General features: G+C 32.9%; 1 protein-coding gene across 1 annotated transcript in view; it reads right to left on the reverse strand.

Annotated features, from left to right (window-relative positions):
* Window positions 1-2,328: 2,328 nt before the first annotated feature.
* The window catches only part of LOC123530323 (uncharacterized), a 50,471-nt gene continuing 26,545 nt past the window's right edge, over window positions 2,329-26,254 (reverse strand). Inside the window, exons 3-4 of the mRNA XM_045311094.2 lie at window positions 12,677-12,782; window positions 2,329-4,221 (exon numbers count right to left, since the gene is read on the reverse strand). Of these exons, the coding sequence (XP_045167029.2) occupies window positions 3,404-4,221; window positions 12,677-12,782 (924 nt within the window). The 3' untranslated portion in view covers window positions 2,329-3,403. The remainder of the gene's footprint in view (window positions 4,222-12,676; window positions 12,783-26,254) is intronic.

Raw genomic sequence — 26,254 nt, forward strand, 5'->3', positions numbered from 1 at the left:
TTAGGAATATGTTATGGGAGTTAATATCCTGTAATTTTCACACCTCATATTTTTACCATACTTAAAAATGAAACATGTGCATGCTTTACTAATAAATCTGTCAATTGGAAACTCAGTATGGTACTAATTGCTGTGCAATAAATTAAAGATAATGGCCCTGTTATATTTGTCTTTTTTGTTACCTGCACAAACATTACAGGCTATTAGAAGTTCTACTAAAAGCACAGAACGCAACCAAGCGAAAAATGGTAAATTTGGCTCAATAAAGGTGAAATGGGCAACTGCACTCACGTCCCCTACTGGAATAATATTTTATCATATAAATTCTGTTAAAATACCACTTGTATTTCATATTTTATTATATTATTAACAGCAACAATTCCGTTCCGAACAATGTTGAAATCCCACTCCGTATCGTGCATCTTTTAACAATAATATTCATGACCCGGCTCTTTATGAAGTTCAAACATAAAATCTGTTTTAAAAAATTAAAAGAAGTCAAACAAAATATTTCAACCATAATGACGCTCCAAAGACGTACTGAATGAAAAAGTTCCAATTTAAAATATCACCCGTAACGTTGCGGTGTGATTTGTTTTTAAAACCACTCCGGCAAAAAAGCTCGTAAGCGGCCCGTATATTTTGCTCAACATAACTGAGACTGAAAGATCTGTGAATTGCATAATACTGGCATACCATCGAGCAGTTACACAAAAATGGAAACAAGTTTAATAAAGAAAGAGTCTCTTTGGGTTTATATATTGCAATAGCTTGTTCTCACCTTGCCATTGCAACTGCAATGTAGGCGATTTATTGTTTTATTAAATCGATTAATCTTTGAGAACTAAACATTTTTCTCCCTTTAAAATCAAGTAGATCTCCTTTTGTTTTGCCTCCTCTCATTGGACAACGGTTTGGTTTAGTTTAAATCTTTACGTATTAGATTTTGATAGGTTTATTTCTGTAATTCCAGTTTTAGTCTAGTAAGATTTGTTCATTCTGTGTTCCTATTTTGGTTAAATCACGTCAAAAAATTAAGTCTTCTAAAAACTAAAACAAACTCGTTCAAATTACATTCTGTATTTATAGTTCACTGAAATTATGTAGAAATTGGATGGGAATTTTGGAAATACATTAGGCGTTTTCAATTACCTTAAGCTTCTTATTGATTCAAAAATATGTACGTCTCCGTCAGAAAATAAAAATTAAGACAAATCGACGTACTGTAAGACACAAATGACCAAGAGAATGAAAATCGCAAAAATGAAATTCATTCCGGCACCTCAGTGGTACTACTTCGCAGCTTGCCAATGCAATTGCAATCGCACAGAAAGCAAGATAAAAATGTCTCAATGGAATTTAATGGTTTCCGTCTTTTATTTTCTAAACAAAAAAATCCAGTCGTAACACTGTCTCGTTGACACGTGTCAGTATTATCATACCAATCCATTGTAAAAATCCTTTAAGTCAGATACATTTCATGGACTCCATGATCCAGTAGGACCAGAAAATATATCAACACACATTTTGTAATATCAAACAAGTATATGCAGTTTGAGTATTTTTTCTTGTTTATGGCCTTGTTTTGGCATCTTTGATTGCCATCATCTTAATTGTGTGTATTCTATAGTAATTTTTTTCTTATTCAAAAGTAACCCGTCTCTTCTGTAACAAAGCTTTCGCTTGATTTCTTTTCAAATATAAGGCAATACTGTTTATAGGTACATGTAAAAGATGCTTCAGAACTCCAAGAGTGCTTGTATAAATCCTTTAAAGTTTTGGAAAAGCTTGATTTGTTTTTAACTTATCGTAAATAAACGATTTTGACTGGGTATTTTCTATTGTAAATGAGCTAGAATTAATCAAAGAGAGAAAAATACATATGACTTTTCAACAGATACCTGAAACCCTTAGAGACCTTAAGAATGGTGTAAATATTTAAATGGAATCTGGTTCTTAAATAAATTAAGTTGCTATCATGGAAAACTGCAGGATCAAACAGTTGACCCGGTTTCATGCAAACAAAAGTTCGTGTGGTCTAAGATAAATTTACAGTTTAATATATATGTTTAATGCACGCAATTTATGCATGTTAGTAGTGCACGTCATAACTGATAAGGCTGCAATTTCCAGCGGCATGTGCATGCCAACTTTATCATATTACAATTTTTGGACTAATGTTTCAATATATAATACAACCGACGTCAATAGTTTTGCTTAAGATTCAACAAAATAGTTTTTCATACTTAGAAGATCATTATTGATGTAAATATAGAAGATTGGAAGATTTGCAAAAAAATTATATGACAAGATAATTTCAAGAGCAGCTAAGTCTCAAAGAATATGGTTTTATTCAACCGTGTATCTTCTTGTGAAAAAGACAATCGTAGAAAAACACATATATAATATTGTCAAATTGATATTGTAACATTATATTCAGTCATTAAAAATATCTCGCCAGTATAATGTATTATTTAGGCATCTTCAAGTTTAATAACATACATTTTACGGATGCTTATTATGTTTTCCTTATATCACAATTCTGTCGTTACATTTGTTAAGCCTAAAACCAAACGAAGGATATTTACACATCATAATCCAACTGGTGCGAACATTCTTATGTTATCTTCTTTATTTCAATCTGAAGTATCTGCGTAACATATTGCATTGTGTGTATTATTAAATCATTAAGATAAAAAAAAATGTTTTGGGTTTAACGCCGTTTTTCAACATTATTTCAGTTATGTAATGGCGAGCAGTTAACCTAACCAGGGTTCCTGGATTCTGCACCAGTAAAACCTGTTATCCGTATGTAACTGCCAACTTCCCGTAGATCTGAGCTCTCCCTATTGAGCTAAGTGGACGGGCTAAGATAAAACAAATACCCCAGTGCATTCAGCCGAGAATAACATATATTCTTATTCTTACTATTGACAAGATAAATATAAACAATGCCAGGTATTAAGTTTCTTACAAAAATACTATCTAAATAAATTATAAGTTGATTTACAAAATAGAGCATAAGTAGGTACTATTTATCAAACTTAGTCCATCAATTGGGAGATGCTTGAATTCGCAAAATACTTGTTTTTGCATTAGCTGATAAAATTCTAAAACGTTTATTTACCATTAACATTTCTTATTTATAAAAGCGATACATACAATTTTTTGTTGCATTTATGTTTTAATGCAATTTCTTCTGTTATTACAAATAATGTAATGTTAGTGATCATATAGGGCGATACTTTAATGTTTCAAGTATCTGTGGTTAAAACAAAATAAATTCTTTAAGACGATTTTCTCGAAGCATAGAACGCAGCCAAGCAAAATGAAAGCGTACCCGGTTTGGTTGAGTCAAAATCAACAACAAAAACAATTTTTGTAATCTATACATTATGCTATTTTATCTTCCAAGTCCAACGAAATAAAGTGCTGGATCGGCATGTTGAGCGTGTTTTACTCCATGATTCCATGACTTTGGAGAACGAAATTTTCTAAACATATTTGCAGCCCACCATCTTTTAGATCTTTGTCCATCATTTATGTTCGCTTCTTCATGGTCGCCGATTTCAAGTTTATTAGGTAGCTTGGTGTCAGTTTTTACATCAGGGGTAGCAAAAATCAAATCGAAAGGAGTTTTTGTTGCCATCTTGTCACGAGTTATGTCATCCATCATTTCCGGTTTGATGGGAATATTTTCTACAGCGTCGTCTCCATTATCATCATAATCAATCCCGTTATCGTAGCTTTCCTCATTATTGTCTAATGTCTGATCCAAGGTTGCCTCTAACTTTTGTTTACCAGACTGCAAAGGATAAAGATTTTCGGAGAAAATTTCTGGCGCCCGTTTGTTGTACAAATAATTCATCCCCAACAATCTTCTAAATGCTCTTGTATTTTTCAAGAACATGTTTGGGTTGGTTTCAAAAAGATATTGTTGATCATAGGGTCTTGGAATGTGGAATTTGCTCGCTTCATCTAACACTTTTCTCATGTCGGCAAAAATGTTTGAGTTGTCTTGATTACCAGCCATAATTTTTGTATTTACAACAGCTGAGCCTGGCGATCTCTTCCCAAGCCCTTTATGGAAAAATCTGAACCTATCGAGTCTTCTTTTAGTAATTTGCGGTTGTGCATAAAGAGAGGCCAGATGCCTTACTAGTCCTTTTGCTTCATATGGACTCCTGCGGATGTAGTTGTATCCCAACGGCCAATTTGCGTCTGAAAATATGATAAAAAAAACGAGTATTAAATTATGACGGACATCTTTGGTCGAGACATAAGCAGGGTTAAGAATATTTCCTAGCATGTACGATCTGCATTATCTTAATTCGTCATGATAATGATGTGAGAAAAACTCCGATATAATTATGTTTTTAGTAGTACTTAGTTTTAGTATTAGAGTTTTGAAGCAATAAAGTTTTGTTTAGGTATTCATTGTTATACGACCTAAAAAGGAATATTTGCAAGGGATAGACGTCATGTACACCACAAGTTTTCATGAAATGTTACATAACAATGTGATATATATCAAAACATTCGCATTAGGTGTATGTAATCTTTTTTATTATTGGTATTTTTAAGAGTCTATTGGAATTTACAGCTTCCATAATGATCTTATTGTCTTAAATAATAGACCTGTATGACACAAAAATATTTCTATTTATATCTATTTTGTTTATTTACGCTTGCCAGAAAAGGGTGTGTAAACTTTTATTGTTTTATGCATATTTGCATCTAAAACATGTAAATCTTGGTAAATGTTTTAAATACAATAAGAAGTTATGGACTTCTTGGTAAATGCTGTCTTGCAAAAAGTGCGAGCCTTAATTAGTTTTAAAGAAATGTGAAAAATAATATTTCCGCAGCATAACTCGAAACAAAGCAAATAATCTATATAATCTACATTGTCTATGTATGATTACTTTAGAGCATGTAGATGAATTTGATGGTTGCAAGTTATTCTATTCTTAACGACAGTGTGCGCAGCATAGCATGCATATACACAAGCGTCAGACTTAACGCTTGCGAGAAAAAGGTAGAGATAACAGATGCTCATTCCATCTGGCACCCAGAGAAATTTTATGCTGATAATTACCCGTATGAACTCAATTTGGCAAGGCGATGTTGTAACGTATACTGAAATAACATGAATGTAAAACATACAGATAAAACAAAACAAGACAAACATATTTACATGTTCAAAAATAAATAAATAATACGTATGCACGTAATAACTAATACATGTGCAATAGTATAAAAAATATTTATGTCACATCTGTGCCACCTCGCTTAGAACATTTGTTAAGGGTATATTTTATTAATAACGCTCTTTAATGGGATGTACGTTGCCATCGAGTCTGTTGCTATTTTAAGGACTTCAATATTCCATTAATCAAGGCCATTATCTCGATATTTTTGTGAAGTAGTCTCTCCTTATCATGTCCCAAACCAATCAATAAATTGGTAATTATGAATTAATAACTGTTGAATAGTTTCTTTATTGGTCGAACAATCTTTTTTATCATTTTCCTAGACGTATTTATCAGGGAGGCATGTTGCCTGCATGAAAAAGAACGATTCAGTCAATGAAAACACTTGATTAATGTTGCGGTACAGCGAAACAATGAATAAGTGCTGCTCTAAACCGAATTAATACATCATCAAAAAAAATGTAGTGCATTTTGCATTTTTATATGATCGAAAGTTTATGCACTTTGTACAGTAAGATTTATGTGTCTGATATTATAATTTTACAATTCTTATCTAGAACCCAGCCGCTGCATGAAAAATTTAACCTTTTGCTGAAACCTCCTTAGCATAGGTATTGCACAATGGGCTATTTCTAAGTCGCGTGTGTCTTGTAAAAATTGGTTTTTCTATGTTAAAAATATACTAACTGAATGTAATTTAAACAACTACTGTAGTATAAATAACTACTGTGTCTAAACGAGTTGCTGTAAAAAATGTTGTGAAGATATCAATGAAAAATCTTGTACACATATAATAGAATCGACAGGACGGAACAAACTTAGAACTTACTGTATTTTGAAATCTGGTTTTGGTGTAGAAAGTTATTGTAAAATGCATAGGTCAGCATTGTGTAAATTTCGTTGTGGTGTTGTACCTATAAGGTTTGAAACAGACCGGTACGAAAGTTTAAGTTTAGAAGGCAGAAAGTGCCCGTTTTGTAATGTTAGAGAGAAACATGTAATTCTTAATTATAGTTTGTATGATAAATTGAGCATTGAATGCCGACTTTATCAGAAACTGAACAGTTTAATATATACTATTGTTCACATATCCATCATTAGTTAATGCTAGAATGCTATTGCTAATCATTTCCTTTATGGTCTGATCATAGGGATATTTGGTTGTTTTTTTTTAACACCAAATTGTTTTTGATAGTGCGCGTTTGCGCCCGTTTTCTATTCTCAGTGTCTTATTCTAAACATTTTAATGCAGTATTTAAACCTTGGATTAGCAGTAACAATCAAGTTTTTAGGATATGTATGATAACAATTGTGACTATTCACACATTAATGTAGATGTCAATAAGTAGTTTATTAAAAGACTCTTGTAATTCATTTATGAATGGCAATGTACTTTAGTTATAAGTAAATTTTAATTATAACATGTTTTAAAGAGATAACATGTTTTAATTTCATGTATATTGTATATTGATGAGACTTAAATAAAAAAGTAGTATATTAGTCAGAAGATGTGCCAAAACCTGTAGTGATATTTTAAGTAGAAGACAATTTTACCTTTGTAAATAATGGTAAGGTGCACTTATTTTCGATTGTTTACCTCTGTAAAAAGTGCTAAGGTGCATAACTCGAAACAAAGCTAGTGCTTTATATAATCTACACTGTCTATATATGATAATGGTTGACTCTCATTGCTCATATGACCTTGACCTAATGGATTCAATTTTACTTTGACTATGGAAATAAGTGTGAACTTTTTTGTTATTAACTTCAGCTTCATAATAAGACTGATGCATTTTAACAAATTTGAAACAACTGTGAGGAAGGCAGTAATCTGACAAAAGGCAATATGTCCATACATAGACGAAATGACTAATTCAAAAATATAGTTCAATCACAAATCTGAAATAGGACCTTGACCATGCGCGCCAAGGTTAAGGAACAGACCAACAAAACAATTCGAATCTAAAATTAAAGTGTACTGTCAAAAGTATTACCAGTCGATTTCATTCCACCAACTAAGGGGTAGTAACTCTCACACTGTTGTTTCTTTGTTTTTCATTTCCTAACACCAGACTGATTAATTAATTCACTCGTCATACAATTTGCATGACTTTATGGGACAAATGTATCATACTATTATATAAGTAAGTATATACTGTATTTATTTTTGTATACCAACAACATTTTAGAGAAAATCTTTGACCCTCTTAATTTATCAAAAAGTCTAGGTAAATTGAGTTGGATATAGATCCAAAATGTCTCATCAATGGTAATAGTTCAATGTGTTGTAGGAGTTAAAGTATCACACTCTTCTATAGAGTTATTTACATTTATCTTTTAGTTATTCTCAAATGGTGCACCTTGCTTAAGCCAATAAAGTTGAACTCTGCCAGGTTACGAAATTGAAAATGTTTTACTAGTGTGAAACAAGTGAAGAGCACTTTTGTTATGCGTGTTCGTACTAAATGTTGTGGGGGTGTTTTTAGTATAAAAGAAAAATTGCTTTGTTTCTTTCTTTTTCCTAAATTGCATGGTATACTAAGACAAGTCAACAAATCATAATAATAGTGTATTGTGCTTGACTTTTGCTGAACTTGTTTGAAACATTTTAACTTCAAGCAGGATTTGATGAAGTTGGGCATCAATTTTTATGATATTTCATGTAAAAAAATATGCGATACAGATTCTTATTGTAATTTCTAACAGTCGTAGACAGTCCATTCGTCCGTGATCTTATTTCTGAAATATTTTTCCTAATTAAATTTTGCTTAAGTCCCGTGACAACATTATTTAACCAATATTTAAACTTTAGAAATGAAATTATGTTACCAGTACTCTCAATTTATAAATGAATTGCAAATGAAAAATTGAAATAAAACTTAACATTTTATAAGTTTATTTGCTTATAAATGATATTTACGCGAAATGGGTTCTGCGTTCAAGAATCATTACATATAGCTTACAGACTTATATAAACCGAACGTGTCTTACATCTGCACGTGGATGTACTTTTATTTTGTTCTACAATAGGAATCCTCGGTTGAATTTTCATCTTTTCCAGGGTTTACAGTACCGTCAAATTAATCGAAAGTATAATAGGTAACCAAGCGAATTAATAACAGACTATGTCTTATTAATTCTGTTCTAGACTTCTAGAAGAACAAATGAAACCAAAGAAGACCATAATCTACAATATTCATCCAGACAGTAACACCCATATTTATTTCTTTCTCAGTACTAAAAACTGGACTCTGTAGTGTTCTATTTTGACCTTTCGAATCCTTGAGTGCTACTGCAGAATTGGTGTTCATGCATGTGTATACCCTGCTGAATAACGCACACATTGCAAAAAGCCATCGGTTCTTTATGTTAATTAAAATTTCTTTGTTAAGGGCAAGGTTTACAGACGCATGAACACCAGAAAAAGGTATCCTTCAAATTTTCCATATCGAACTTTTAATCGAAACTATGGTCATGGGATTGGCAATGATTTAATTAAGAACTTATATGTTTTGTTCAGAAATAAGAAAGTTACCGCCGTTTATATATATATACTTGTTTCGGCATTGGCGTATCTCTGAAATACGAACATGAATACAAAAATGATGAAATGGGTAACGTTTTAGCTAAACCAATCAAATTGCTTGAATTAACAGAAATTGGAATTATTTCATGATAGCGCTCCGCTGAACTCGGTTAAAGACGACATGTTGGTTGTTGCTTAGCCCTCTGTTACATGCACGTCGGAATGGCACACGTTTGTCCTAGTTAGCGCTATATGTCTAAAGCTAACAGGAGTGACCATAAAACGGATAACAACTGTCGTTTCTTTGTCATGTTTCCGGTGCACCTAGATTCTTATATAACAATGATGCCATCATATAAGAAGAAAGTTATAATTTCGCAGGGAACAAGTAACAACGCATAATCTACAATAATGCAGAATAGTTACTACGTAAAAATATAATCGCTGTTGTTGCACAGGAGAAACACGCCCATATGAGTCGCCGGTGGCGGAGATAAAAACAACATAAATATATGCATTTCTTATTTAATTCCCTCGCTTGCACAGACTCAAAGTCTGCTGTTAACCATTACCATGCTGGACACGATTGATTCTGCTTTTGCGACCAGTGTCGATCATGATCAGTCTGCAAATCCTTGCAGTCTGATCATGGTCTGCACTGTTCGCTATTCAGCCAGTATCTTTTTGGTAATCACACCTTTAAACAGCTATTGGTACTGTTCAACTTGGAAGATGGATAATTTCATTAGAGAAATTTAGCAGCGTAAGGTTTAAAGTGCTTGATTACGTTAAATGCTTCCATCGGTCATTATAGAATTCATTTAGACATAAAAATGTATTTTGAAATTTTTACGAGATTCCTACACCGAACGGAACGATCAAATGTGCCGCAGATGAGGCTGAGGATTGTTACGGTTATGCACACAACTTAAATTTTCTGCGATAATTTCAACAACGTTAGCGCGTATGCTTATGTCGGCTATAATCATCACCGTAGGCGATGTATTAAAAGTAATGTATGAGCATTCTTTGTAGTATTTATAATGCATACAAAAGGCAGTTATTAATTCATTGTAAACGTATTATATTATGAATGTTCAGAAGTAATTCTAATTACGATCTTATTATCATCGTCAATACTGACTAAGCTCTGTTTTCATCGCATGAAGGCTGAAAGTGTCTTCACAATGTATATAACAAATCTTGCTTCAACAAAAGCACCCCACATAAAAATAATTAATAGCTATTAAGAAGAATCTTTGCGACATCTCTTTTAGAAACAAAAATTACTTTTCTTTAACAAAAATCATGCATTGCTGGAAAGGAATTCAATAAAACAGGAAAAGAAGATTAAGCGCTTAAAGAGATGTAAATGTTATTGTTTGAACTAATGATTTCGAAGAAGAACTAGAAGAAGAGAAACTATGTTTCTGAAGGAATGTATTACATTTTTATACGGCAGAGCCTACAAACACCTTTCGACATTTAAATGTGCTTTTATCAGTAATGAGACCAAAAAGATCAATACAAACATGATAATGACAACAACTTTATTGTTTATTAATCGACATTTCGGCGCTCTCCATTTTTTTCAAGATAAACAGAGATGTATGCGGATCCATACATATACAATAAGCCCTAACCCTGCTAAATTTCTGTAATGAACTTGTCTATCGTTCAATTTGGACAGTCCCATTAACTTTTAAAAGGGGTGCTTACCAAAACTATTCTGACTGAATGGCGAGCAGTGCAGATCATGAAACGACTGCAAGAATGTGATATACGCTGGTCGCAAAAGCAGAATCAATCGTGTCCAGCATGATAATGGTTAATACGTAATATTTCATAGTCAGTAAAATTCATAGAAGAAAAACTAACCTTATATCGGATCTGAGAAACGAGCATTTCGTTGAAACTCAGTACCTCGAATTTCAAGGGACCGCGCATTTTACTTCGGGATAATAAAATTCGACTTAGAATTACTTTATTCTGTTGTTCCCACGAACTGTGTATGAAAAAAAGCATGTGTATGTTCACATGACATTTTTCCGATATACATTTTGAGAATACTATGCAATATAACAAGTTTTTTTCATAGTTTATATTATATTTGCAACGCATGATAACGTTTAAATGTAGGGAACAATGTTTTTACTTTGACCCGTACACACAGAATTTTTAGAAACAGGATTCAAATTCAGTTTGATACTGCCTGGCTTTTAGTTTGCTGAATATGTCTTAACCGGAATAAGAATACTTAACCCTTACCCTGCTAAATTCCTATAATGAACTTTTCTTCCAATTTGGACAGTACCATTAACTGTTAAGAGGGGTGACGACCAAAACGATACTGATCTGACTTCACGGATCTGCACTGTTCGCAAAGGCAGAATCACTTGCCGCCAGCAGGTTAAAGATTAAGAGGAAAGCAGATGGACGGGACTTAAAGTCCGAATTTCGAGAAAGAGAGTTCAAGATACCTATGTTCAGCTCTGTATAAAAATCTTCGCTTAATACGCATGAATATGAAATCTTCAAGTATTATTTACATTATTAAGTAGAATAATTGAATAAAATACAATTGCCCTACAATCTATTTTATTTCCTTCGTTAGTTAGGTATTGGACAAGGTGATCCAATGAGTTGTAATAACTTGAGTATGTAATGAAATGGAACCACTGTTTTAAAAGACGATTGATAGGGCCTGAACAAATGGTTTTGCTGTATCTCTATAGTACAAGCAGGTTAACATTTTTTTTTATTCCATACCTCATATAGTTCGATGTAAATGAAATGTGAAACCATACATTTAAATACCGTCTGGCGCCATATAATCTGTACTGTGTTGATGCAACGTAAAACCTAAATCAAAACACTTTTAAGATTGTCTACACAATATAAAGAAAAGAGTTACGCAGTGGAATTGTGATGTAAATCAGCGTTACCCTTTACAGTTACTATTGAAATATCAACTATAACATATATAGTTTTACATGTTTTATGTTTTATGTCTTATATAAGTTTGCTATCTTGTTTTAAAACTTTTTTTTTGAAACTTCGATGTTAATCTTGTGACACATCCATTTAATTTAATTTGCATCATCTTTGTAAGATTATATATTCGGATATTTTCTTTTTGTTTCTTTTAATGATTCTTAGAAGATTCATAATAGTTCACATATTTGTTTATACCTTAAACACCATTAGAAACTGTTTGTTTTTGTGAAAGACCAAAACATTTTCTTCTCGCCATACATTATATCAAATGATCTTTTTTCAAAACAAACCAAAAAATACTGTACTTCGCCCAAGATTCCAGCCAGATTTTCAACTGGTCAACGTGGTGACCGCTCCGTGCGGAGGCCTCAGCGGATAAATCAAGTAAAATTTTCGGTTTGTTATTAACCGTACATGGAAATGCGCAGGTCTGAGTCAGTTTGATAAAAGGGCAATTTTAGTAACTGCCTTGTGCTTAATTTATCATGCTGACCCTAAATATATCCCAGGAGAGTCGGTCACAAACAAAACAATCAACAATACCTAACATCGCATAAATTTGAAATAATGGAGAGATTCGGCTGCCAACATACCCTTGCTTATTATACACGTATTGTTACTTCCTTGTAAATACACACAAGTGTACATGCCCAAGTAACTAGACAAAGCCATGAAATGAGAAAAAAAAACATACAAGGATATATGCCCAAGGAAATCAGATATATTTTATCGAAAGACATACAAAGGAATATGCCAATGTTAAAGGGATAAATTTTGTTGGTAAGCCAGGTCCTACAGATAAGTTATTTTAATGATTTACAAATGAAATTCAATAGCCTGGTAACCAGTGTACAGCCGCAGATATGGGACCAATGTTATTTGAGGGTTCACTGTCTGAGGAAAGGTGGTCACCATTTAGAAACATAAAGTCGGTTCTTACCTGGAATTTGTCCGTCAATGCACTGTGTTACTTTTAGAATGAATAAAATGCACGATATTTTGACAGTGTTCATTGCTGCTGTTTGAAATGTGCTCATCACTGGAATCTGAAATTATAAAAACAACATTGATCTAGACCAGTTGTAACATTATATTGACACTTACTCTTCTATATTTCTATAATGAACTTGTCCATCTTTCAATTTTGACAGTACCATTAACTGTTAAAAGGGGCACATACCAAAAAGATACGGACTGAATGGCGAAAAGCGGAGGTCATAATCAGACTGCAAGGATGTTCAGGCTGAATTTGATCTGCACTGGTCGCAAAGGTAGAATCAGTCGTGTCCAACATGATAAGAGTTAAGGCAGATCTCGTAGAATGTGATGGAGATCTGCCTTTTCAAAGCATCAAGATATATACCAAGAAGTACTGACAATAAAAACATATGATCGTGTGCTTGGTATTTCGCTAGACCAAATTAGAAGTAAACCACTGGACCATAAGAAAAGACTACAGAAAAACACATTTGACAAAACACTTTCGTGTATATAACACATGTGTATATATACAACCCTGCAATACATACTTTTTAACAACTGTAATTTCTTTAAATTGTAGTTTCTGTCTTAATGTTAAAAAGGTGTTTATATCAGAACAAATTAAGGTTAACATGGCAAGTTGAATTACTGGTTATCATCTTAAATTGCATTTGAGTTTGGTAACAAAGACTATATCGTGCAGAATGGATTATCTTTACGAATATTAATCATCCAGTTAGGCTGACAGACAATACAGAGGTAGAGCCAATATCTATCAACGATAATAAGATAATTAACAATAAGGAGGAAGAGTCTAATGTCAAGCTATTAGTTTGACATTTCCATGATAGGTGAGTCTGCCAAAGTACAGTAATCATCTGTTTATCTGCATTTTTGCCATAACGGGAAAAAAGCAGCTAATGTTTTAGTCTATATAGAGCAACAGCAGCTTCGTGCAGCGACAATGATACTTGACTTGTTGCTCTAAAGTCCGATCATGAGATAAATCTAGGATGGTTCTAAAAATGTTTATGTATTTAAACATTTAAAATAGTGTAATATGTCTTACTAAAAATTGTTTTTTCCTGCGTGTCTGTTTGTTTACTTTGTGTATGTGTGCGTGTGTTTGTGTGTGTGTCTTGAGCTCATCCGTATTTGCGCTGCCGTGTTTGCCGTGTGAGGAGCGTGGCTTTCCTTGTTGAATATTAATCCTTTCTTCTTTCCATTCTCCCCCCCCCCACCAACACCCTTTTTATCTGACCCATTAATACCTTATTTTGTATTTTGCTTATATTGAAAATGTATTTGTTGTTGGATTTTTGAAGTAACCCGTCTACAGATTTTTTCACTACAGTGTCTTTTTGTTGCGGGCCTACTTAGCAATGCATAGCTCTCTGGCTATGTTTGGGGTGATTTGTGCTTCCGGGATATCTGCCCTTTAAAAAAAAAATGTTAACCGTTGCTTTTAAAACAATTCTGAATTTATCGTGTTAAAATAAAATTCATCATTATTTCACTACGAATTAAATAATAGTAATTAATTAAACTACGGGTACTCATATGCAAGATAATAATATACATGTAAGCATGGCCATGCTATTCGTGGTGGTATTTACATTTAAAACTGCAGCTCTTATTTTTCAGTTTGGATATAGTTTGTACACAGAGCATAATTCCACAATACTCGGGCAGGTAAGTTAGGTGCTCAAATAGAACTTGTGTGACAGGAGACGGTGTTTTTTTAATCAAAGATCTTGTTCTCTTGTAATTCGAGTATATGAATAACTAACGAAGCTTCTACTGTGTTGTAACAAACAAAATTATTAATTAACAAAACTCGCCGTAGTATATCAGGATATTATAAGATCCTTCACTGGTTGAAGGTGCGGACATCTGGCTCGAAGGTAACTGTTAAGACGGTAACGAGGATCTGTCGATTTACCACAGAAACAGTTACCCGAGTGCCAGATATTTCTATTTCGCATCTTTTTCTTGCATACCGTGTCCGAAAATAATAGAAGAAGTATAACAAAATAAAAAAAGTGGAAAACCACAGGACGCCCAACACGACATAAGTGAAAATGTTGCAGGCCCGGTTTGATTGAGCCTGTTCATGGACGGTAGTGGAAATGCAAGCTACCGTCCACGCCCTCTAGCCCCGGGTTGAGCAGAACTCAACACGTTTATTTTAAGCACTATTTTGTATAAATTTACTTATTCATTCATAAATTACGGCACGAGAATCATCTTACACCTCGCAGTGTAAGACTAGCCAGACAGGATTTTTCCCGTGTTTTTGCTAGTGCTATAGAAAAACTCGTCTTACATCCTGGCGTGTAGATGACTCACGTGCTGCAATTTATGAATGAATGCGTAAATTCATACGCTACTATAATTAAACAGTGCTTAAAAGAAAAGCATTCGTTTTACTTTATTTCTTCTTAACGATTAAAGAATACGGCATGCAAGAAAAAGCATCACTAGTTGAAGGTGCGAATGGAAATATCTGGATATCGGGTAACTGTTGTGGTAACTCAACAGAGCCTCGTTACCGCCTAAACAATTACCCTCGAGCCAGGTATTCCCAGCCACACCTTCAATGAGAGAAAGATTCTTATAATCCAGCAACAGAAAAAAAAACACACGGGAAAATCTTCTCTTGCATGCAAGAAGTGTTGTTCTGGTATGACCCGAGTATTGGATTTTTGGAATTTTTGCGTCAATATTTAATTTGACAGACTAGTTGATCATATTGTTCCAAATAAAACTGGTATCTCCACATTGATAACATGACTTTTTTTCACACAAGCAGTGTCTGCTATATGGAAGTAAGGCATGATTAAAAGATAAAATATCATAAAGCTTTCGTTAAGTAATAGATAAAAAAATGAATACTTCATTTGATTAAAAGATACGTTTAGAACTTTGACAGCGGATTAACAAATAATAATGAGAATAAGTGTAGATACAACGAACGCAGTGATTGTTACTTATAATAACAAAGAGAAGTCAAGCATTTAAGTAAATATCGTTTGTTATACATAAAATATCGAAAAAAGGAAAATCAATTTAAACTACTAAGCAATAAAAGAATGCGGTTACGTATTGTTCCCAATTGGCTTGTCACACAAATAAACGAAAATATAAGGAAATTCTGAAATACTTCTATATTCTCCAGCGCATGCGCTAGCGAAGTAGCTATAGTTCATTACAGATGTACTGCAATTTGTTGCAGTCTTTTAAAAAAAAATTATTTGTCAGTCATGCGGGCGACCTGTGTCACACCCACCTAATAGTCATGTTAGTAAGTAAAATCTGTAACAAGATCCTTTGGAAGCATATAATGTAACAAGGCAAAAATAATAGCTGAATATTAGTATTGACTGAACAAGCCTTAATAAAATGAACCTTGATCAATGTAGTATTATTAAAATCGAAACACAATTACCGTACTTTAATGAAATTACGTACAATAGAAGAATTTGCTTTTAACTGAAATACATCTGATATATCTAATTATACTTGTATTTTCGAGATGAAAATGGTCTTGTAATACCTAAAAGACAGATATTTTATAACCCTGGTGAATATAACATGACGGTTCTACAGTTACGGATTGAAAAAGTTGAAAAAGAGAAACAGCTAGCTGCAAGTGGGGGGGGGGGGGGGGGGGGGGTGCTTCGAATTAGTTTCACCATTACAAAATATATGCTGAGCTTTCGTATTATCATTAATTCTAACACGACCAGCTTATAATCTACATACTTGTAGAGCTAAATCTATATCGGATTATTCTGCAATAAACCGACCTTGAACTATGCTGCGCGCGCACCGTGTTTTGTCTATTGCTAAATGCTGCGGCGTAGTGCCTCGTTTGTCGTTCCTATGCATAGAAATATATCATGGCCTTCGTGATATATTCATACGCATAATAACTCCAAACTCGGGTTATTCTACGATAAATCTAATGTTGATACTTATCATTTATTAAGTATATAATAGACTTGAATTCAGAGTAGTATTTTGTTCAAAAATTGCACTATACATTATGCGTAAAAACGTGATACACATGACCTAAAGATTCTACAGAAGAAATATGCAATTTCATCATCGTATAATCTTCCTCGTTTCCGAAAGACCATCATATTTGTTTTTGCTGTATTAACTTTTAAACCCAACACACCGAAATGTAAACAAGAAATATCTTTAAAAATGATGGTCGGCGAATTGTAATAAGGAACGAATTTTTCATCTAACATTCATCTTTCATCTAACATTTTTCAAATTGCAAAACTAAACACCGCACTTTAACAATTTAAATGGTTCTCTTTTAATTTTTCGCAAAGGTTTCGTAGGGTTGCAATTTTGTTTCGTTTATCCTTAGACGAATAATTGCAGCAGTAGTTTGATGAAGATTCATGAAGCGGTTCATGAGAAGAGGTCATTAAACGTGTTTATATTTTTAGCTAAATTAGTCCCTATCTTCATTTGTAACAAAATAGCAGGAGACCTTACGATATTGTTACACATCGAGTTTGATAAAAATCCATTACATTTTAGTGGTGAAAATGCGAAGAAAGGCATATCTACTTTTAGCTATAGTGGTCCCTAATAGGGCCCAAGTTCCTATCTAAATAAATTTGGAAGAGGACCTTATAATGATGCCCCAGACCAAGTATGACAAAGATCCACCAAGCTGTTCATGAGACGCTGTATAAAGGCATTTCTAGTTTTAGCTCTAGCAGCCCCTAAAAGGGGTCAAATGTCCCAGCTGAAGAACGTTGAAAAAATCAATTAAAGGATTTTTTTTATTTATTATTTTTCTTTATTCTAAAATAGGCCAACTGATCCCGCTTTAACAAATGCATATTCGCTATTCATGAATCTTTGGACAATGACGTCACACCTACAAAAAAATGAAGGTCAAGCAAAACATACAATTGTATTTATTTCAATATTTCTGTTTCATAAGCAAAGTTTGACCGTAGTCATATCACTTAGATAAACTGTATGAGATTTAGTCATTATATAGCATATATATAATGAAACAGATTTCAATTGAGTTCAATATTTGCATACCATACTAAAGAAAAATATTCATATATAATAAATCAGTTAAATAACTTATAACAAATATATCAAAGCAAACAATTACTCATTTTAATATGCAATCTGAATAAGTCACAAAAGCAAGAAACCTTTTCATATACAGACGACAATTGTAACAAGGAAAATCTTTTAAAAGCTCTTCCCTACATAAAAGACTCTTATCACACCCTTATTCATATGATACGCAGACCGTATTCAGCTCTTTCTTTAATTTGATATATGTTGGTATTTGAACAGGTTTTTATCATATTTATTAAATTTACTTATCATTTTGAGATATATCAATATTCTTGCTAAACATACTGAGCCAAAATTAGCTTTAAAACTGTGAACAGCGTCGTTTAGGATAAACGCTTTGTCTACATTTCACTCAGCGTAGCACAATAAACAGAGTGAAAGAAATTGCCACTCTCGTCCAATCAGGCAGAGTGTTGCATAAATCTTCCATTTTGATAAATTATCTCTAATGCGTTATTAAGTAGTTTGATTTGCAAACTGAAGTCACGTGGCATAGGTAACGAAAACGAATTTAGACGGCGTTCGCCGAAAAAAGATTGTCTAAATGCTTTTGAAATTCTTCGGGTGAGTTACCTTAATTGGCCATATCATCCGCAAAGAACAATATTCTCAATGTGCAGTCCGGAATATATACTCTGTTGTAAAAATAACTCTAAATCTTCTACAAACAGAGAAAATAATAAGGGCGACATTACCTGCCCTTGGGCGACATTATACCTGCCCTTGGCGTAAACCGATGGCGTAACTAAAGTAAGCACGAATTTACAAAAGACTTAACATGTTTCTCTTATTATCCTCAACGCCTTACCATTCCAGTTAACTACAACGTATTGCGATAAATACCATATCAAAACATATCGACGCATAATAAAAATCTTCCATTTCCATAAATATATTTCTGAACATTTGACATAAGAAAATATATAGCATCACGAATTGAGCATCCGGAATAATACTATTGCTTTCAAAAACAATGCAAGGTACCTGTTTAGTGTAATGGTAAAATGCGATGAAAAACAGCTGACTAAAGTTACAATAGTTTTAAATATATTTAAACAGTATTTTTTTCATTGAGAATTAACTATAACAAACACAAATGCCAAAATCCTTAGGATTCTACGTCTTTAAATGTTCAATTTCTCTAATATTTTTGTTGTAAAACACGTTATGACGCTTCAAACGTACTCGTACATAAGAGCAAATGGTTCTTTAATTCTATTATCTGTATTGTTAAGAATTTCTCGTATAATTAAGGGTTTTTCCATTGAGAATTTATTTTAATGAACACAGCATTTGTTTGGATATCCTGTTTTATATAAAAATAATTACATGAATATACTACATAGATATTATTTGCCTGAGAGGCGTCTAATGACAATAAGAAACATTCAGATTATGTTATAGTTTGTGTCGTCCAAATTTTCAAATAAAGTTACGTTCATGTTTATCATTCCTTTTTTGCACTTTGTTTTGTAAATGCACAATAAATATTTAATTTGTAAATATTTAATTTGTAAATGCACAATAAATATTTAATTTGTCAAGGAACCGCATGTATAAAACCTATATTCTATAAATTCAACGCATTATTCATTAAACAATATTGTATTTGTATTCCTAACATACGAGTTCTCTGTGAGCCCGAACATTTGAAAACAAATAACTGATACAGAAATAAATCAGTACTTGTTTATCCTTTATATTTCTAGAATATCCTTTTTTTTACAAATTTATTGCTCAGTTGATTCCCCAAAAATTAGATAAAATGAATATACAATTCTATTGAACAAAGTAAAAGAAAATCAGGAAAATCTTTAATACAAATAAGTAATTTTATCTTACTTCTATAGTTCCGATACATCCACTAACTGTAACTCATTCCTTTCTTCTTCTTTTATATCGTAATGTGTTAGAAACTTATCAATTTCCTATAATTACAGAACCGCAATATTATATCTGAGATCATGATGTCCGATGAAAGGGTTTCTTTGAGCATGATATTAGGTGCCAGTTCTTGTCTTGGGAAGTAACACTTACTAATAACAGTGCGTGATTAGTATCGGCAATGTTGCAGGTTCAGAAGTCACGTTATTGGAATTTCGCTTTGCAGTTTTAAAATAAACTTGTATACTATGAAAGTAACGTGTGTGAAATAGGGAATTGAAATACTAGTCACTATTACTTTTCTTAAGTGAAGTGTCAGGTGAAGCACTGGGCAAAATATTATAAGTCAGAAGCATGAGGTAGTAAGAAATATTTCAATGTAAGTCAATAAATTCGTCATGTAAAATTTCATTTGTACGAGGGTCCTGCAAAAAGTTCTGTCACTTGGTTCGGATTTCTTAAGTTTCTACGTTTTATCAAAATTATTTTTATTACAAACCTTCAAAGTATTCCTCCTTTACCGAAACACATTTTTGTAACCTTTTTACCCTTTTGGTATCTGTTTGAGACACTGACAAATGGCGCTACCAAGAGAACTTCTTGACTTCTATTTCTTCCCAGAAAGCATTTTCTTAAGCCTTGGATATTAAAAAAGTCACAGGGACTCAGGTCAGGTGAATAAGGCAGATGGTTTACAATTTCCACCTTTTTAGAAGCCAAAAAGACTTATCAACCTTGCACTTGTGAGAGGAGGCGTTACCGTGTATAAGATGGTCTCCTGACCATCCTTTGCTTAAACGTTTCTTATTGTAAAACTTTATTACTTTCTCTAGTACAGAGTTCTTGCAGTGTGTGAACTAAGGCAAATACTAGTCGTCCTGTGTCAGTACGGCCAAATGGACAAGGCACTTGAAAGACTTGCCAACTAGGATTAAAAAAGAATTGCGTACATCTTTTTCGAACTTATGGTTCAATGTATACCTTATTAACACTTAAGTGGTTTCATAAAATTCATGGTTACTGCGCTGTCGTACCGTCCTAAGCTCAAAGGCCGAAATCAAATCCGACTTAACAAAGCATAATGAACAAGTTTATTTTGACATCATAACACATTTTAGTTTCTTTTCAATATCAGAAACATCTCCTGTACTAAATATTTGAAATTTGGCATGCATTCAGACAACTATAAGATAAATCTATGTCTTTATATACCTTTTACTAATATTACGACCAAATCTACTTCTTAAAAATCACATTACCGTATTGAATACATTTCATTTTGATACAAAAGACAAATCATAATATGTACAATTATGCTATCATATGGCTTTGTAAAAGCTAAACAAGTGATACTTTCTTCCATCTTTCTGGGAGAAGTAAGTACATGAATCAATATACTAAAAGTTCATTTAAAAGCTACTTTGCATGCCCTTTTTAGTAACTGTTTTGAAAATCTACAATGTTCACATTGTTTGATGTAGTATGTATCTCTAATACTAGAAATAAACAAGAAATATCTTTAAAAATGATGGTCGGCGAATTGTAATAAGGAAAGAAGTTTATGAATTTTTCATCTAACATTCATCTTTCATCTAACATTTTTCAAATTGCAAAAATAAACACCGCACTTCAATAATTTAAATGGTTCTCTTTTAATTTTTCGCAAAGGTTTCGTAGGGTTGCAATTTTGTTCCGTTTATCCTAAGACGAATAATTACAGCAGTAGTTTGATGAAGATTCATGAAGAGGTTCATGAGAAGAGGTCATTAAATGTGTTTATATTTTTAGCTAAATTGGTCCCTATCCCCATTTGTTACAAAATAGCAGGAGACCTTACAATATTGTTACACATCGAGTTTGATAAAAATCCATTACATTCTAGTGGTTAATGCGAAGAAAGACATATCTACTTTAAGCTATAGTGGTACCTAATACGGCCCAAGTTCCTATATGAATACATTTGGAAGAGGACCTTATAATGATGCTCCAGACCAAGTATGACAAAGATCTACCAAGCTGTTCATGAGACGCTGTATAAAGGCATTTCTAGTTTTAGTTCTAGCAGCCCCTAAAAGGGGTCAAATGTCCCAGCTGAACAAAGTTGGCTGCGGGCCTAATAAAGATGCTACAAATCAAGTTTTATTACATGAGAAAAAAACAATTAAAGGATTTTTTATTTATTATTTTTATTTATTTCTAAAATAGGCCAACTGATCCCGCTTTAACAAATGCATATTCGCTATTCATGAATCTTTGGACAATGACTTCACACCTATAAAAAAGTGAAGGTCAAGCAAAACATACAATTGTAATTATTTCAATATTTCTGTTTCATAAGCAAAGTTTGACCGTAGTCACATCACACAGATAAACTGTATGCAGCGTACCTTCGTTTCAGTGTAGTGAGATTCAGTCATTATAATGCATACATATAATGAAACAGATTTCAACTGAGTTCAATATTTGCATACCATACTAAAGAAAAATATTCATATATAATAAATCAGTTAAATAATCTATAACAAATATATCAAAGCAAACAAGAACTCATTTTAATATGCAATCTGAATAAGTCACAAAAGCAAGAAACCTTTTCATATACAGACGACAATTGTAACAAGGAAAATCTTTTAAAAAGCACTTGTCTACATAAAAGACTCTTATCACACCCTTATTCATGTGATACGCAGACCGTATTCAGCTCTTTCTTTAATTTGATATATGTTGGTATTTGAACAGGTTTTTATCATATTTATTAAACTTACTTATTATTTTGAGATATATCAATATTCTTGCTAAATATACTGAGCCAAAGTTAGCTTTAAAACTGTAAACAGCGTCGTTTAGGATAAACGCTTTGTCTACATTTCACTCAGCGTAGCACAATCAACAGGGTGAAAGAAATTGCCACTCTCGTCCAATCAGGCAGAGTGTTGCATAAATCTTCCATTTTGATAAATTAACTATAATGCGTTATCAAGTAGTTTGATTTGCAAACTGAAGTCACGTGGCATAGGTAACGAAAACGAATTTAGACGGCGTCGCCGAAAAAAGAAGAGGATGTTAGTTATCATCAGTTGGAAATTATTTGACCATAGCCTGATTAAATGGGGTTTATTGATATCGCAAAACTCTGCACATGCGAGTCCTTATGGGTAGGTCTGGTTTAACTAGGTGTGCGTATTTCTAATAGAAAAATATCGCGTGTACTTTCGGATTGTATATATCGCTTTACTTCTCCTTTTTACGATACAGAAGTTCATATCAAAATAATTACCTCACATATAACTTTTAAAATAGAACATGAAACGATAATTTAGATAACTTCAATACACCATAAATGTGAGTGAGTAACTTCAATAAATAAAATTTACTTTTTAACACGTATTTTGCGACTTTCTCAAATTAGTTTGAGTATAATGTTAAATAGAATAATTCTGCGCTTGAATCAACTGACTTTGCTATAATTTTGATATGTTATTAAACTAAAAATTTCTAAATACATTTTAAAGTTCAAACGTGTTAATGGAAAATTTGAAATAATCTGAATGCGTTAGCAGGTTTGTTAAGTTGTATGATATTAACAACTGTAATGGGTATGACAGAATGGAAGTACGAAAGAAAGTGTTCTTTTGAAATAATGTGTCTTAATTCCAATGGTACTTATTGAAGAAGAAAACAACACAATTTTCTTGATAGAACCGTTTTTACATAACAACGTTTCTTGTCGTTCGTAAGTATTTTTGAAAATTGATTCCAACTGAACTACTTGTAAAGAAGGTCAGGAGCTGGTAAAAATCTTCTAGCTCAAAAACGTCATTTGTGTTTGAAGGAAAAAACCCCATAAAGGGCAAGTTTGTTATAATAGTCAATCTATCTTTCTATCTTTCCTGAATACTTCACACATTGACTTCGTTGACTGTAAGCAGACATGATCCATATCAGTTATACCTCATAAAACTTAGTTCATTTCTAATGTCAGACAACGGTTATTTTGCTGATAACAACCCCTCTAAGTACAGGTATTTCCATTATATTAATGAAAAATAGCTAAAACAAAATCGTCTTAGGTCTGTTTCATGAAATAATTCCTGTATACTGCATTGCCATCTCAAAGTTATTCAGAAGGAGGAAAGAGAAGCTATTAAATTACACAGGGTCTTTTGACGTCTGTTAAACTTGGTAATGGATAACTGGTAAACGAGTCGTCCTTAATCCTGGAAATCTGACGACAAAGGTACTTTCCATATCCCAAAAGCACGTTCCTATAACATACACTCAATGTAGATAAATGTGTCAAATTTAAACAAATACATTTGATTAATAAAATAAATTAGTACTTTATTTGAGACTATTTTAAGTCTGTACCTTGTTCAGTGTTTATAGCATACTTTCGAAATATGCCTACATCCGACTAAATGTCACTAATCTTTGCATCTGTTTACCTGGCGAGAACGCCAAACAATGCCCAACTTATATTTAGTTTGAACAGGCCAGTTATAGCAGAGAACACTTGACATTTTTCGTTAAAAGCTTCTGAACTTGTCTTGCTTTTAGTTGTACAAACTTGAAATAGACTACACTGGAGCTACGTTGTGCGAAAACAAACTTAAATATGTCCATCCGATGTTTTCTGATTTGTTTTATATCACAAACTATAAAATATGTCCGACCACACTTAGATGATATTGTAGTACTTTGTCATGAAAAAGGTGACGTCAATAAAAAAAAGTCCTTTTTGTACATTTTCAATTACTGATATAGGTCCAAATAATCTCTGAATGAAAACTCTACTAATGATTATGAATTTTCATTTTGTAACTATGTAGATGCTATTTGGCTACTACCCGATCATGTTTGTGTGATATTTTTATTACCACGTGACTTATATGATTACCCATATTGATGGACTTATTTTTACATCAGATTTATTCCCATGTCAATCCCGTTTTATAAATTTTATAGATAACCTTAAGTTCAGACATTTCTGTTTTTTATCTGTAAAATTATATAGGTCAAAGAGGGCCATTACTGTTTAAATATATTTTAAAATACCATGCTAAAAGATATATTCCTCCAGGATTTTTGGCGTAACACATACACTATGTCCAGCGAGTAATTAGATCTCATCAAAATGGGTAAAAATGGTTGGTTTCCGTATTAATGTGATAGCATTATGCTAGTTAGATTAAACCTTGCATCATATTTTACAAAAAAATTGTAAGCATTTTATTTTCGTTCCTTAGTATCAGATTTTAATTTCCATCAACACTTTCCTCTTCTACGTGAAAAGTTATTTCAGAGCTGTTGCATTTAAAGGCAAACGTTCATAATAAATAGTTTAACGACAGACATATAGCACAATATCTTAAAAAGTAAGCTGTTTCATTTTACAACTGAAAAATTTGCAACGTGAGGCTAATTTAGGTCATCAGTGAGAATATGTTTCCCTCAGGAAGACCCATAAATTTTGTCAAAGACCTTTCATTTGTTTGTAAAAAGGTTTGCCGTCTTGAAAAAGACATAATCAATAAAAAAATTTATGGAGCTCCAACGGAGTGCACTTGAATTCCATGCTAGGCAACAGAAAACTGTTGACAAAATGTAAGAAGTGGTCATGCAATTTGAACGATCGGAGGACAATTATTTTAGATGCATTTAGTCATAGATTTATCTACGACCGTACACATTTACAGCAATAGTTATATAATGAATGACCCTTGTGTATGCAACTACAATTACCTATCATAGATTCAACAAATCGAACAAAGCCGTACTGTTGTACAATACCACACTACTTACACTTGACACAGCACCATAAACTGGTTTAAGCTCCCTGGCTGTGTTTCTGAAATGTGTTTACCAAGGCCATGCCCCACTGTGTTCCTTTATTTCTTCGCTTCATTCTCTATGGTTGAGATGTCTGTGTATATGTGCGCGTGTGTGCGCATCTCACAGTGCGCGTGCTGGTCGTGTGCACGTACGTGTTAATTGAGTTGCGGTTTGGTGGTTGTGTTTTGGGAACATGTCTTTCCCTGTTGGACATTCATTCTTGTTTGTGTTGTATATTCCTGACTTGGATCTACTAAATGAAGGCATTCATTAATGATTTACTGAACGAACAAGTTCAATGTTCCCCTTTCTTCTTGAAACAATGTAAAATTTGACATTACGGTCTCTGTGACAATGCTGGAAGCAAAATAGAGAATCTATATACATCAAAATTATACAGCATTGTTAGATTTATTCAGGAGGAAAATTTCTGATTTCTTTTTTGGAAGTAGGACTTGTTTATCCGTAGTATTTACGGGAATATCAAGAAGAAGATTATAAGGATCTTACATGATTGTCTGAGTAAGGCAGGGTTTTCCCATACCCGAAGGACACCGTGGAATGAAAACCCGAGCGTTAGCGAGATTTTATTTTATCCTCACTCTCTCGAAGGATGGGTAAGCAGACAAGAAAATCATTTTCTTGCCTACAGTTAATGTTATTGCATTATTTTCAGGGATATTGTAAATAAAAA

The sequence above is a fragment of the Mercenaria mercenaria genome, chromosome 13, assembly GCF_021730395.1.
Source record: "Mercenaria mercenaria strain notata chromosome 13, MADL_Memer_1, whole genome shotgun sequence".
Taxonomy (NCBI): Eukaryota; Metazoa; Mollusca; class Bivalvia; order Venerida; family Veneridae; genus Mercenaria; species Mercenaria mercenaria.